Source organism: Rhipicephalus sanguineus, chromosome 1, assembly GCF_013339695.2.
Source record: "Rhipicephalus sanguineus isolate Rsan-2018 chromosome 1, BIME_Rsan_1.4, whole genome shotgun sequence".
NCBI lineage: Eukaryota > Metazoa > Arthropoda > Arachnida > Ixodida > Ixodidae > Rhipicephalus > Rhipicephalus sanguineus.
In genome coordinates this window covers 323973798-323988698 of record NC_051176.1, presented here as the reverse complement: position 1 = coordinate 323988698, position 14901 = coordinate 323973798, and the positions used below count along the sequence as shown (strand labels likewise).

At 52.6% G+C, this 14901-nt stretch overlaps 1 protein-coding gene across 1 annotated transcript in view; it reads right to left on the bottom strand.

The window, feature by feature from the left end:
• The window catches only part of LOC119379502 (mitogen-activated protein kinase kinase kinase 13), a 419538-nt gene that overhangs the window by 242319 nt on the left and 162318 nt on the right, over positions 1-14901 (bottom strand). Inside the window, exon 4 of the mRNA XM_037648803.2 lies at positions 11614-11943. Within this exon, the coding sequence (XP_037504731.2) occupies positions 11614-11943 (330 nt within the window). The remainder of the gene's footprint in view (positions 1-11613; positions 11944-14901) is intronic.

The following is a 14901-nucleotide window of genomic DNA, read 5'->3' as shown; positions in this document are numbered from 1 at the left end:
TCCCGACGATTCAGTGTTTTTTTTTATTTTATTTTTCGGTCTAAATTGTGGGAATCGAGCGCGCCCTTCTCTTTGGCGCCTCGTTCCCCAGCTAGCGCGCGTTGGCCCCGCGCGGCCCGAGCGCCGGGAACCGCCGTTAATCGGCAGACCACGGCGGCAGCGCCAGGCCTCTTTGTCTGGTGCGAGCCATGCGGCGGCCTCCCGGCGCGCGGGCACGCGTCCGGGCATGCCTCGACATGCTCACGCCACCAAGCTAGCTTACGTCACTGCGCGACGCCTGTCTTCATTGGCCGCCAGTAACAACCCCCTTCCCCCTTGAGCTCGCTTCTGTCTCGCGCGGGCTTGCCCGCGTGAGATGCTCTCAGGCTAGCACGACAGGTTGACGCGCTGCTCTAGCAGGCGGCTTCTCGTTCGTGTGCTCGACCGCTGCCCTTTGTGTGGTAGTCGCAGCGCCGCTGGCAAGTGTACTCGATCGGTCTTGCGGAGTTCCCTTTACGGCCTGCAAGCCCGTGACTGTCGTACTGTGCTGCATCTTGGGTTAATGAACCCGTGTTGTTTGTTGACATCCTGCTTCGAGTGCCTTTTCTGCGCCGTGCCGGAGTTGACGAACCCGGCCATAGCGTCTTTGTTCGCTGCGGCAGTGGAGAACGTCGCGTCCCTTCACGGTCGCCTCGTAGGGTAAGCTTTGTGCTAAACCTATCTCCACATAACTGGCGCCCAACGTGGTTTCGGCATGGCATCAGAGCAGTCCCCCTCGAGGCGCTCGTTCCTGCTTGATCCCGTGGCGACGGACTTGATCTCGTTCGATGCGGACGGCGCCGGCAGCACGAGGTAAGCTCGCCTTAGCGGCCCTCGGCTTTCGGCCACCGGGAGAGATCCCGTTTTGGGCCTCCTTTGGTGATAACCGCTCGAATGTGGACTACAGTCCTAGCCTAGCCAGTTTCGGGTTTTCTCAGTTGGTCGAGACACACGCGGAGTACGTGCTTTCTGGCCCCTCCAATGCGTCGTCTCCGCTCGCTGGCCTTCCTTTGTTAGCAGCGCAGCTGAGTGACCAAACCGCCGCACCGGAGCGTCCCTACTTAGGCCACATGGTGCTGGCATTCACACGATCGCTGTCCCATCGTTGTCACGAGCGTGAAGGGTTGACAGTGTCGTCCGCGAGCCAGCTCGCATAGGCGACACCGTCGCCGCGTTTTCCGACGATCACGTTCCTCATGCGCGCCTGGGCGACGTTTTCGGCAAATCTGAGTAACCGCGCTCCGTCGTCGATTCGTTTGCCCGTCGTGTGAGGTATCGTGCATCCGTCGGTGCGGAAACCCTTCTCTTCTCTGTGCCGTTTATTGGCCCCTTTGGGTCTGGCGTGCATGGCGGAGAACAGGCGTGCGACCCTTGAACGGCGGCGCCTGCCTCGGAGCCGCTGCACACAACTGCGGCACGGCTCCAGGCAAAACATTGCCTTCCATCTCGCGAGCAGAACCGCTGTTTCGTGCGGCGCTTCGCGGTTGGTTGTGCACTGGGAGAATCGCGCGCGCCGACGGCGCTTTGTGCATCTCCCTGGTCTTTCGCTGCCCGTGATTCTCGGTCGCGTCTTTCTCGCGCGCACGGGTATCGTGAATGACTTCCCAAGCGGTGGCTACAGGGTCGTCACTTTCGGCGCCCTACAACCATTTGCAACCCTCGTAGTGGCTACCGTTGCCTTTAAGCACGGCACGCCACACGAGATTTCGCTCGCCGGGAGCTTGTTTGCTATGTCAATGGAGTGCCATTGGTGGAGGAAACGAACCCCATGGCGCTAGTCTGGGTTAAGCGCTTGCGCGAGCCCTCGGGCCGCCTCGCGCGCTGGGCGTTGACTTTGCAGCGGTACGACTTCGTTGTGCGCTAAGGGAGTTCAAACGTCGTGGCTCACGCCTTGTCGCGTGCCCTCGTTTCAGCGTGTGACACTTCTGTCCGCCACTCCCGAGAGCAATTGCACCAAGTAGACTCCGGCGCCCCTGGCTCCAATGGGTCGAAAGGCGCGAACCCCGACGGCGAAGTGACTTTCGAGTCGACCGCCTCGGGTGAGCACGTCACTTCAGCCGGTATCCTGCTAAGCAGAGAAGAGATACCAAAGGCACAGCAGTGCGATCCGTTTTGGGCTCCAAGAGCCGTGCTCCCAAGGAGCGGGCGCGTATTGACAGTCTGGTATTGCTGTCCGCGCCGTGTGCCGTTTACGCAGTCTGGTATTGCTGCGGGCACGTTGGATTCGCATCTGTTTGTCGCCGGCGGAGTTCTCCTGCGCTCCACATCCCACCGGAAGAAGCTCCCAAGGAGTCTTTTAAGGTGGGGGTACCCCGCAGTCTAAGGAAAGTCACCCTCGGCTATTTCCACGACTCGCGGTTGGCCGGACATGCGAGTGGCCGTAAGACTTTCTAAAAGTTGTGCCGCTCTGCTACCTGGCCAGGCATAAACGTGACGCTCTTCACTCCTCGTGTGACAATGCGTGCAGTCTCGTGCGGGCAAGACCCCCGGGCTCATGCAGCCGCCCTCAAACCCTTTCGTTGCCCGCATCAGCGACTTGGGAGGGGGGGAGGCGGTCACACAACCGCAGGAAAACCGTAAGGCTGGCCCCAAGTCACGCCACCGGTAGAACCTGTGGAAACGCACTTAAGCAACCTTTCTCCCACTAACAGGTAGCTGGACTTCATTCCATACCTTGACAGTGAATGGAGATAACCGCTAAGGTGCGGCGGCACACGTCTGGAAGTGGTAGAAGGCCCTCTTGGCCGAAAATACCCTCTGGTGTGTTGTCGAAGCCATAACCTGGCAAGCGCCCCCTTTTGTTGGGCAGCACTGTCAGGCAGGCACCCCTTTTTGGCAAGCCGGCTATGCCGGGGGCATTTCTGTCCACTCCTGCATCGCCCTGTCGTCTCCCTGCGCCGGGCTCTACCGTGCCACCAGCCTGTTCCTGACCAGCTGGCCTGCTGTTCCGTGGTCCTTCCTGCTGTGGCCTGGTTCCTGCCTTCTGGCCTGCAGCCACCACCTCCACCCTGCCTTTCCCACCTGGCAGCTTCGGCAGCCGCCCTCGGCGGCTGGTCCGCCCACTCAAGCTTTGGCCCAGGCCCGAGCGTGGTCGCTCCGGCTTCCGTTCCTGGCTGCCTGCTGTTCCTGCCTGCCGTTCCTGTGTGGCCCCCGTCCCAGCGACTTTCGGCGGTTGGCTGCCGCACGCAACTGGCAGCCACGCCTCGTACGTTCCCGGCTGCCAACTTCTCCAGTCCGGTGAGCTTCAAGCGGGCTGGCTGCCCGCCCTTGTGCAGTCTTGCCCCGGTTCCTCCTGGGCTGTGGACCTTCTTCCCGGCGGTGGGCTCTCCCCGGTGGTGGAACTTGTGGTGAAACTTTCGGTGGAACTTTTGCGTGGCCATGGCTGACCTATGGACTTGTACCTTCGGGAAGACGACACCCCCGCTGTTGGACTTTGCCCCGTTGGCCAGCCCCCTTGCGGCTGAGCTGACCTTGCCACTTGGCCTCGGACAGCCTCTTTCACAGGCTGGCCTCGGTCTTTAGGAGGGGGGAATGTGGGAATCGAGCGCGCCCTTCTCTTTGGCGCCTCGTTCCCCAGCTAGCGCGCGTTGGCCCCGCGCGGCCCGAGCGCCGGGAACCGCCGTTAATCGGCAGACCACGGCGGCAGCGCCAGGCCTCTTTGTCTGGTGCGAGCCATGCGGCGACCTCCCGGCGCGCGGGCGCGCGTCCGGGCATGCCTCGACATGCTCACGCCACCAAGCTAGCTTACGTCACTGCGCGACGCCTGTCTTCATTGGCCGCCAGTAACAACCCCCTTCCCCCTTGAGCTCGCTTCTGTCTCGCGCGGGCTTGCCCGCGTGAGATGCTCTCAGGCTAGCACGACAGGTTGACGCGCTGCTCTAGCAGGCGGCTTCTCGTTCGTGTGCTCGACCGCTGCCCTTTGTGTGGTAGTCTTAGCGCCGCTGGCAAGTGTACTCGATCGGTCTTGCGGAGTTCCCTTTACGGCCTGCAAGCCCGTGACTGTCGTACTGTGCTGCATCTTGGGTTAATAAACCCGTGTTCTTTGTTGACATCCTGCTTCGAGTGCCTTTTCTGCGCCGTGCCGGAGTTGACGAACCCGGCCGTAGCGTCTTTGTTCGCTGCGGCAGTGGAGAACGTCGCGTCCCTTCACGGTCGCCTCGTAGGGTAAGCTTTGTCACGGCCGCTCGATCCCCCCTTTGGTGCGGCCCGCCGAATGCTCCTCTCCGCCTGTGAAAGCGGTAGTTCCCTTTCAACCCGCTGCGTCGGCTATGGCGCTCGCTATCGGCGAAGCGGGGGTTTCTCCCGAAGCTCCCTTCAGCCAGACTGAGCTCTCTGCACGGGCAGTTTCATGTTGTTCTGCTCAGTATTTTGTCATGCTTCACTAGAGACGTTCTCATGAACAGGCAGCGCTCACTTTAGCTGGAATAGAGGCAGATGACTGGCTGAGACATATTATCGCAAGGAATAAAACGGCGAACACAGGAAAGAAGACGAAGACACGCGTTACTCGCAACTGTTTATTAGCAGGGAAGAGTTCCTCATATATATTTTTTCGCCACGCATGCGCATACAGGAATAAAATAACCCGTATAAATCACAGGCGTTGGCGCATATATTCAAACTAGGGGTCCAGCAAAGCGATAGACGGCTTACTTATAATTCGGCTCGATTTACTGGACTCCTAATTTGAATTAATGCGCAACCGCCTATAATGTACACGCGTTGCTTTATTCCTGTATGCGCATGCGTGATGAAAGGATATGTATATGAGGAACCCTTTCCTGCTAATAAACTGTTGTGTGTAAAGCTTCTCTTCGTCTTCTTTTTTTTTATTGCGACATCGACTTTTCAGGCATAATATTTTGTGCGTATATGTATGGCGTTTTTTTTATTTCTTTTTCTAAAAGACCCAACTCCAGAAACCAAAACCGGGGTAAATTTCACGGGAGCGTTAAGCAAGTCTAAGTGTCTTTCAATTTTAAAGCAATTGTAATCAAAATGGGGCAATTCCTGATCGTAACGTTAACTCAAAAAGGCAGTTTCGAATAAAAAATGAGCCAAATGCTACACCTGTTTGAATAAAACTGGGCCTGATCCACCAGCGCTGCCTCAACAATCGTGACCAAAACAATCAACATGGCAGCATCCAACCTGTTTCATTTGTGTTCTAGTTTGCTATCGTGCGTTCGTTCCACAATTAGTTTTTCTTGGGCGAATTCGTACTGACTCAAGAACGATGTTGTTGGGCAAAACTCAAATATAAAGAGTAAGAGGCCGACTTTCCTACTTCTTTTTGCCTCTTGGCGTTTCTTTTCGAGTTTTACTCGACAGTATCATGTCCTTCTTTCATTCCTTCTCTTCAAGATGGTACACTTGAAATATAAGACAGCTGAAATGAAGATATTGGTTTAGCAGGGTGGCTTCTTGGCCTAGTTGATTGGTATGTCATGATGATTGTATACTAGGACAAGAAGACACACGAGCGCTAACTTCCAATGGAGTTTATTGTGCAGAATAAGAAAATATATGCTACAAAAACCACAAATAACAACAACACGTGACAAATGACGAGCAATGCACAAGTATATTGAGAACCGATCTATTCATTGAGAAGAAGTGATCCGAAATGGCGGCCGGGGCATAAAACGAGCTAAGAAGGAGAGCTGAAGCATTTTGGAAGGCCTTGAATAGATGCCAAGAACAAGAAAACGCTACCGACAGTCCAGAATGGTGCGCCTTTTGCCTCGAAGGACCACTCGCTCTACAAGTCTAGTCATCATCATTACGCCCATGCAACAAAGAACGGCACCGACGGAAGCACGAGGATGGTGTTAATTTTGTTGCAAAATATTGCTATATCATTCATTCGCAGCGATTTAGACTTTTTTATGAGCTAATTCAAGCCCAAATGAAATGTTCCAATCTGTACGAGCCAAATCCAAATTTACTCCTGAATACCGATGATACGGAGTTTAGCCGCAGTATAGATTTGAGGTATTTCGGTGACATGGGTACACTGGCAAAAAAATTGTTGGAGCAGGGCCGACGATGTTGTCATGCGAAGAACTGCGTTTTTCTTAGTTTCCGTAAACATGCACGCGGATTTATTTACGCGTCGTGACGTACTTATTTCCGCGACACGCATCTCGGTATACTATGAATCGGGCAATTATCGGTAATGATTCTTCGTAAATAGCCTCAGATACGCAGGACTTATCACACAAATGTTGCAAGGTTTCACAAGCGGAGGCCTTTGCGGGAAAGTTGTGTCCGAGAACGCCCGAGTATGTTTTCCAGCGAGCTGCTAAGATCTCCACCAGCCGAGTTGGCCAAGAATGGACTCAGTAGCTTTTTGATAGAGAGCTCGGCTTTAAACATAACAACAGTCCAGAAGAACAAAACTGCATCGCATGCTGACCGCACGACGGCAGGATACGATTGTCACAAAATAGGGATTAGTGGGATTACACCTTCGCTCGACGCAGTGCAAGCAGGTGCAAGGGCGACTGCCTCGCCGATATGCAGCGCCCTCACCTCCCGTCGTGGCCAGTCAGTCAACTTCTCCTTTCACGCGCGCTCTTTTGTTCGGGAAACGAATCGGCAGGCCGCACCAAAGGGGGGAGATCGAGCGGCCGTGGCTTTGTGCTAAACCTATCTCCACAAAATTCGGGTACGTTTCAATGTCATTTGACAAGTTGTCTCGCACTGCGTATTGATCGGTCTTCTCAGCGGGCAAATGCCGCTGCTTCTGTTTCTTTATTCAACGCATTCGTTTCGTTTGGTGCTCACACAAAACGTGAGCAAATGCGACGCCTTTTTTTTAATGCTCCTTAATTATCGTTCCGTTCGCATTCCAGTGAACTTGCCGCTCTCTGTCATCAACAAATTCATAGACCAAAGCTTCACCACTTCGAGATTGCTGGTGGAAGGAGAACCAGTCTACGAGACCGAGCATGTAGTAGCATGCAACGCCCAGGAAAAGAAAGAAAATACAGTAACGTTTGCCGGACTTGTTCTGCAAACGTCGGCTGTGAACTAGGACCCACATGAACTTGAAATAGCGGTGAATAAAATAGAAGGTATTGCAGCAACCATGTGGGAATCGAGCGCGCCCTTCCCTTTGGCGCCTCGTTCCCCAGCTAGCGCGTGTGTTGGCCCCGCGCTGCTCGAGCGCCGGGAACCGCCGTTAATCGGCAGACCACGGCGGCAGCGCCAGGCCTCTTTGTCTGGTGCGAGCCATGCGTCAGCTTATCGGCGCGCGGGCACGCGTCCGGGCATGCCTCGACATGCTCACATGCTCACGCCACCAAGCTAGCTTACGTCACTGCGCAACGCCTGTCTTCATTGGCCGCCAGTGACAACCCCCTTCACCCTTGCACTCGCTTCTGTCTCGCGCGGGCTTGCCCGCGTGAGATGCTCTCAGGCTAGCATGAGAGGTTGACGCGCTGCTCTAGCAGGCGGCTTCTCGTTCGCGTGCTCGACTGCTGCCCTTTGTGTGATAGTCGTAGCGCCGCTGGCAAGCGTACTCGATCGGTCTTGCGGAGTTCCCTTTACGGCCTGCAAGCCCGTGACTGTCGTACTGTGCTGCATCTTGGGTTAATAAACCCGTGTTGTTTGTTGACCTCCTGCCTCGAGTGCCTTTTCTGCGCCGTGCCGAATCGACGAACCCGGCCGTAGCGTCTTTGTTCGCTGCGGCAGTGGAGAACGTCGCGTCCCTTGCCGGTCGCCTCGTAGGGTAAGCGTCTCGCAAACCTATCTCCACAACCAGCAGCCGCAAAACAGGATAGTAATTATTTAGCGAGTACCCCAGCAATTTTGGCAGCAGTATCGTGTCTAACACCAACAGGGTGGCATCTTTCCCACGTAAATAAATGAGGCTCCAAGAAAATACATGGGTTTGGCCGGTGGGCCGATCACGGAGGCAATGCAAAATTTATGTAGCTTATGAAGCAATGCATGCCTCATCAAATGGGAAGATTGCCCGTCGGCGTCCCGCGTCGGCGGCGTCAACACGAGTGATGCAAAGAATAATCGTCACGTGATGGTGTCACCATATGACGTCATTACGACGTCACAGATCGCCAAAATATGTAGCGTCATCATGACGTCACATAATGTGGCGTCACATGATGACGTATTCACACGTCATAGTCGCTTTGCATTGCCACGGAGGCCGTGCAAAACCGCTTTAGGTGCAGAACGCTTTTGGAGGGGTGCACGGGAGAATCAGTACATCGACTGACAAGAAGAAGATGGCTTTCGCCTTCTAGTCATCTCTAACGAATGCATAAAGGACCCTGTGCGTTTTTTAATTCAACGTATCTAAACAATGACTTGCGCATCTGCAGCCGATTTTGTGGACGCTGAGCACGGGGCTGACGATCAAGAGGTCGCATTGGAGTGTTCTGAGATGGCATCGCACGTGGTAAAAGGTAGCGCTTTTACCATCCTGTGGCAGATAAGCATCATTTGCCGGCGGGAAGCGCGCGCGAGCCATCGTCTCAGTGCGCGCTGTCTGCTACTCACCGAACATTGCAGGCCCGACGCAGTAACGAAAGTCTTCGTCGCGGAAGTGCTTGTTGCACACAAGACTCGTAGCCGACGGCTACTTGCCGGTTCTTAGCTTTACAACCCATGCTTCACGTTGTTTCCTGTCCCGCGCTTACCAGTGCAGGCTGCCACTGGGCTTCTTTGCGTAAGCGCGGCACCGAGCGGTAGAGCCCCATGTTCGTCGCCTTCGGAGGCAGCCACTTCATTACAATGGTTTCAATTGAGTAGAAAATGACAGAAAACTTCCGAATTTGAACAGACCGCAGCGCATGTGGGACTTGAAACTCGTTTTCAAAGCGCGCGGCAGTGCGCCACAAGCAGCCGACGCGGCCGCTGAGCCACGTGATCCTGCCAAGCACGTCACGCCGACGGTGGCGCCGGCGTTTCCAGTGGTGGGCCTCGAGGCCAATAGAGGCGCCACTGATAGCCACCTAGCGGGCGCCGCCGACAGTACGTGCGGGAAGCCGAGCAGACGACAGCGCTTTGCACAGCTTGGGTGTGAGGAGATGGATGAAGTTCGCGGCTGCTATCTGCCCTTCGTGCGGGTGCCCGCCAATTCTGCACTGGCAGCTGCAGGAAAGGCGCGGGCATCTACGAAAGTGGACTTGTGCACGATGTTTGTCACGAACGAGCGCTTAACTAAGCGCACGTCGCCGATTTCGAACGACGGCATGAAAGCCTGGAGCCGACGGTTTGTGCGCGACAGAGCGCGCGCATCGAAAAAACAAGCATAAAAAGGCGCCGAGAGCGCGCCCCTTACCCTACCGTTGTCAGAAAGGAAGGGGAGCTTGGCACTCGAAAGCACCATGTCCCAGAGTTTATAACACTCATCAACCCCTCATCATCCAAATACGGCCGCCCCGGCAGGGTTCCCGCCCCGGGTTACAGAGCGGGATCATTTTGTTTTGATCGAACGGTCCTCCCCGGACAAGGGTGCCGCGTCCACTCAGAGCTGAACAGACGCGACAACTCTCGCGGCCCCACGCCGACGAGAGGATCGGTACCTTACCTGCCTTACCCAGGCAAGGGGGTCACTCTTTTGCACAGCAGACGAAGTCAGTGCGCACGGAGGTGTGGCCATTCCATACCACCGGGCGGTTGAAAGCCGCCTCGGTTCCCGCTCTACGCGACCGGGTACGCTACGGTCCGGCGCGGCGAAAAAGATCGTCGCGCACGAGACAAACGTAGCAGAGTTGTGCCTGCTCTCCGCAGAAGACGCCACCGACCCAGCCAACGCACGCGAAATATCGGCATATTCGAGAAAGCAAAGCAGCGCGCCAGCGGCGCCGTCTGATTCCGCAGACGAATCGGTGAGAGAATCTCGCCCTTTCCCTAGCTTTCGCTGTGCTACGCACAGATGAATCATACGCGCCTTCTCCCTTCCCGAACCCAGGCGCGAGCCGATACAGGCGATGCAAGCAATGCAAGCGCGCGGCGACGGAGTCAGTCAGTGAGAAGTTGGTCAACGAAGAAGTTACGTCGTTCTAGTGATAGCATCGTTCGCTCGACCGCAGAAGGCGTGTTGTTTGATGATCTAGTGCTGCGAGTAAAGTATCAAGAGATGACGCCGCGGGAGTAGTGACAAGTTTTGAGGAGGGTCGCCGAGGAGACATGTGATGACCGACTGCGGAGGAGAACGAACGTCCGCGTGGAGTGAATCGTCATGCCGGTGAATATCAAAGGTGCGCGTCGCGCAGACCCAGCTACGAAGTACAGCTCGTGGTGAACATCCGCTTTGTTTTGTTTACAAAGGTGACGTCTCAATCACTTCTTGTTCTTTCTGAAGTCAACCATTGCTGCATATCTGTTTCTGTAAATAATAAATATAGAACTTAGCTTGTAATAGCGCGGTACGTGTACCGCGCTAGTACAAGTTATAAGTTCATGGATGATCAACTCGCCCGAACTACAACACTTCTGAAATATAGAACGTTTGAGCGAAGTGCCCTTGGGGGGCACGGCGGTCGAACCGAACCAACACATGCTCAGGCTTATAACTTTGGTCGTCTACCAGTGTCTACATGATCGAGTGCATCCAGCGAGCACCGATATGGCAGAACTAAACCATTAGAACAAGAAGCGACATGTTAACTCGCACAATGACGAAGCGGCTCGCCTTGGCCAACGAACAGCGGCGATCCATAGCTTCCGTCGTTCTTGCTCAGGAGGCCTTGCGATAAGTAAAACCGTGTTCCGGGCTCGTTTTTCTTTAGGTGTTTGAGCACTCCACTCCACATCAATTGTTATTCGACATCTCTTGAAGTTTCGGCCACCACATATACGACGAACGTTGCTCATTTCACTACGAAAACGTGAACAACGCGGAAACACACGTACAACGACGTAGGAAACCACGGCGGCCGTCTGCTTGCGTTCCCGAGAGAAATGACCGAGTTCGCCGCCTATGGCGCTTCGTCGGCACGCACTAGGCGTATATTTATCTGCCGGAAGTTGGAATAGTTGGAACAGTCAAACTCCGGTGCGAATCAAATCGAATAGCAAACACTACTCGAAAAATATCTGAAAGTTGTAATATTCGCACACCCCTATAGTATAAACGTTTCGAAGGGGCTCCTAAATCCATTCGATAAGGTAGATACACAAGGAAAACCAGCGAGCCGATTTAAGCCTTTCATCTAGGAACCATTCAGGTGGTCATCCACCACTGTTTCCTCGCAGCCGCGCGCACTTGCCGTTTCCTCCTTTTGGGTTGAGGAGCATGTGGAAGGTGCTTGTGACTCAAGGTACAAGCAACACTGCCTGTGCAACGACAATGCGTCGGCTTTTAGAGATGTGCCTTATTAAACCACTGTCACAGGCGCTAGCTCTAGAATAAACTGTTACTCGTGTCCTGCGCATAATATTAACAGAACAATTTCCAAACATGCTATGAGTGTCGGCGAAGACCGATCACGTCACAGAAATAAGACCTGCGAAACCCAGCCCTCCGAAAAATCATACACATTGTCTCTTGGGGGTGCTTCTCAGCCGGGTACAATGTTTCCCTTGAAAAAGACAAAGAGCGCATAACGTGGCACCACCCACCGGATGATTTCACGCTCACGCTGCTCCAGCTGCAGCATGCACGCCGTGAACTCCATGTAGAGGTTGTTGGTGCGCTCCAGCTTGCGCTCATAGTGCAGGCGAATATCTTGCGCGTGCCGAAGCTCCTCCCTCCGGCGCCGGATCAGTTCCTGTTCCCCCTGAGGTTGGCCCTCCTGACGGATGCTCTGCATGTAGCGTCGGATCTCCTCCTTCCAGCCAGCCTGGGCTGCAAAGTAGCTCTCCTTGGGCGTGCTCAGAATCTCCACGGCTGCAATGTCCAGGTGCATCAGAATATGCCGGAATGAGGGCCGGTTGCGTGGCTTGGGGCTCCTGCACAACAATGTGTTCAAAAAGAGTAGCTTGCCTTGTGCTTTTCTCCACTCAATGCACAACAACCGGGTGCGAAGCAAATATATTTTGCTGCACGCCCAGACCAGAAGGTATCAAAGCATGACAAGAAACAATCGATAGTGGAAGACAAGATTGCAAAGTCTGTCAATTTTGCTAATACTGGAAGCTAGTAAACAAATTTAACTTATTTTCATTTACAATGTAGTCTAAGTAACATGCAAAAACTATAAAATAAAAACTTTCATTCAAGTATTTTTGAGTCAGAATTATGTGAAATTACATAAATTATGTGTTTATCTCAGTTAACATTCCTTATATACTAAAACCAAGGTGCGCATTAATGATGATGATACTGTTAAAACTCGATCTAATGAAACCTGATTTTACGAAGAGCCCGATCTAACGAAGAAATTTCGCTTTCCCAGCAAATACCCACAGGGCTTAGTGTTATCAACTCGAATGAAAAAACTAGCTTGACCACCAAACCCTATTTAACAAAGTTTTTTTTTCAGAACTGACTGAGTAAAAAAGCGGCGATTTCCTTCCTTCTTCAAGCGTGCGCTCTAGCGATGGCGCATGCATTGGGCAACGGCAGCGCTCTTATCGAGCGGCGGCGGCGGTGGTTGGTTTCCGTGGCCGCCTCCGTGTAACTCGGCCTGCTCGCACAGCCGCTTGATTCGTCGCTGGGACCACTGCGGCAAAGTCGACCCGAAGGGGAAGCGTAACTAATATCTGGGGTCCCAAAACCACGATATGATTATGAGGGACGCCGTGGTGGAGGGCTCCGGAAATTTCGACCACCTTGGGCTCTTTAACGGGCACCTAAATCTAAATACACGGGCCTCAAACATTTTTTGCCTCCATCGAAAATGCAGCCGACGCGGCCGGGCTCGATTCCGCGACATTCGGGTCAGGAGTCAACTTTATGGGGAGCGTTGTTTAAAAATTTATTACCTTATTTTTTCCAAATTGCACTTAACCTTAATGCTGACAACGTTCTTATGCTGTACATAGCGATTAGTTTTCATCCGCCGGCTGGATTTTTTCCCGCGACAATTTTGTGCATCTATTGAAAATACATGGGGTGATTTTTGAAAAGTTAATTGTAGCGCAACTATAATTTATTCGCTAATTTCACTCTAGTGGCATGTACAGTAGGACAACCTCTCTATGTGTTTGCAATTTGGTGTGGTTACGCTGGCTGGATGTTTTTCCCGAAGAGTTTTTCTAAATCTATATTGCGGGAAAGCAGCACTGCAGGGGTAAAAAAATCGCCTGTCACTAAATTGATGAGAAAGTGCGTGTTCATAACGTTAAAAGTCAGGAAAAGTCTGCAGATGTGATGCACATTATCACACTCACGCATAGGGAATTGGTAATAGTAATAATTATTAATAACAAATCTAACAATTTATTTAAAACTTATGGGGGCAAGCTCGAAGTGTAGAAGCACATGTATAGTATAAATGGTATTTCAGTGTGTACAGTTCCGATAAGATGATCCACGGCGGCTGCATTTTCGATGGAGGCGAAAATGTTTGAGGCCCGTGTACTTAGATTTAGGTGCACGTTAAAGAACCCCAGGTGGTCGAAATTTCCGGAGCCCTCCACTACGGCGTGACTCTTATGAGTGACGCTGTAGTGGAGGGCTCCGTGGTTTTGTGACGTTAAAACCCAAATATTATTATTATTACGATAAGATGATAGATCACAATTTCGTATAATGTATTTGTACTGCTTATTGTTATCGTTAATATAGTAATCAAGTTGAATTATCATTCCCTTATATGCAACCAGTGGCGCACCGCCGAGGGGGTTTCGGGGGTTGTAAACCCCCCCCCCCGAAGCCGACCTAACCCCCCCCCCTAATTGCCCCGCTGTCCTCACCGGGAGTCCAAAGTTCATTTCATATCCAGAGGTGTCTTGAGGTCGACTTTCCCTGACTGGCTCTAGAAATGTGTTTTATTCACTCATCTACTCCTAAACTGAAAGAACGCAAAGTGCATGCTCTATGGCTCTGCGTTCACTTCCAAGCAAGCAGCCTTGCAAGAAAAAAGGTGCTTTCACTGGTTGTCAGTCTGGCCCTTTTTTTTTATTTTCTTGCCCCTTTGATTAGAAAAACAGAGCAATGCCACGGTAAATATAACAATGGAACACATCGAGGGACGAGCTCTCAGTTCATTTCAGCCGCAACCAAAAATATTTCTCAGATACGTCTAAACGACTGTTTTTCGATCGTCAAGAGATCCTAGATCATAATTTTTCTCTCTCATATAAATTAGTTGAACGAGAATTCGGTTCGCCTTGAAACATAAGACTCCCGGCCGTTTCTGGATGTTCTTGTAGCGTGAAAATAAAACTCCGCAAAAACACTTACACAAGCAGATATCTTCAGTTTCCTTCAAATCCCCCCAAAATCCGGAAGATATTAGCCTTAGACATTAATGCGAAGAGCCGGAACACACTGCAGCGAACAACATGAAAAAAAAAACACAACAAAAACACACGACATATTCAAGAAATTCACCAAGAACGGCTACGGAAAGTCTTTTATTCAGAAAGCAGTTCACTTCCAAAAACACGACGCAAGCTAATACATCCAGCAACGCCTCCCCCCCCCCCTCCCAATCAACACCACCACAGAAATGCATCACTCTCTACTATCCGAGGCGTGAGCCAAACCATCGCTCCCAACGACCTGCCACCGAAAGAGAAAATTGAAGGCACTGTCTACAAAATTTCGCTGGATGCGACGCCAGCTGAAACGAGAACCTGAAAGAAAGACGGGAACGACGTCCCCAATTTTGCAAGAGATCGCAATCCCATAGCCGAACATTACGAGGACGCAGACCGCCGAATCAATTTACCTGAAACTACAGTCCTCGCAGTTGAAACCAACTACCGGAAATGAATCCTGACATACACAAACGAGCCCAA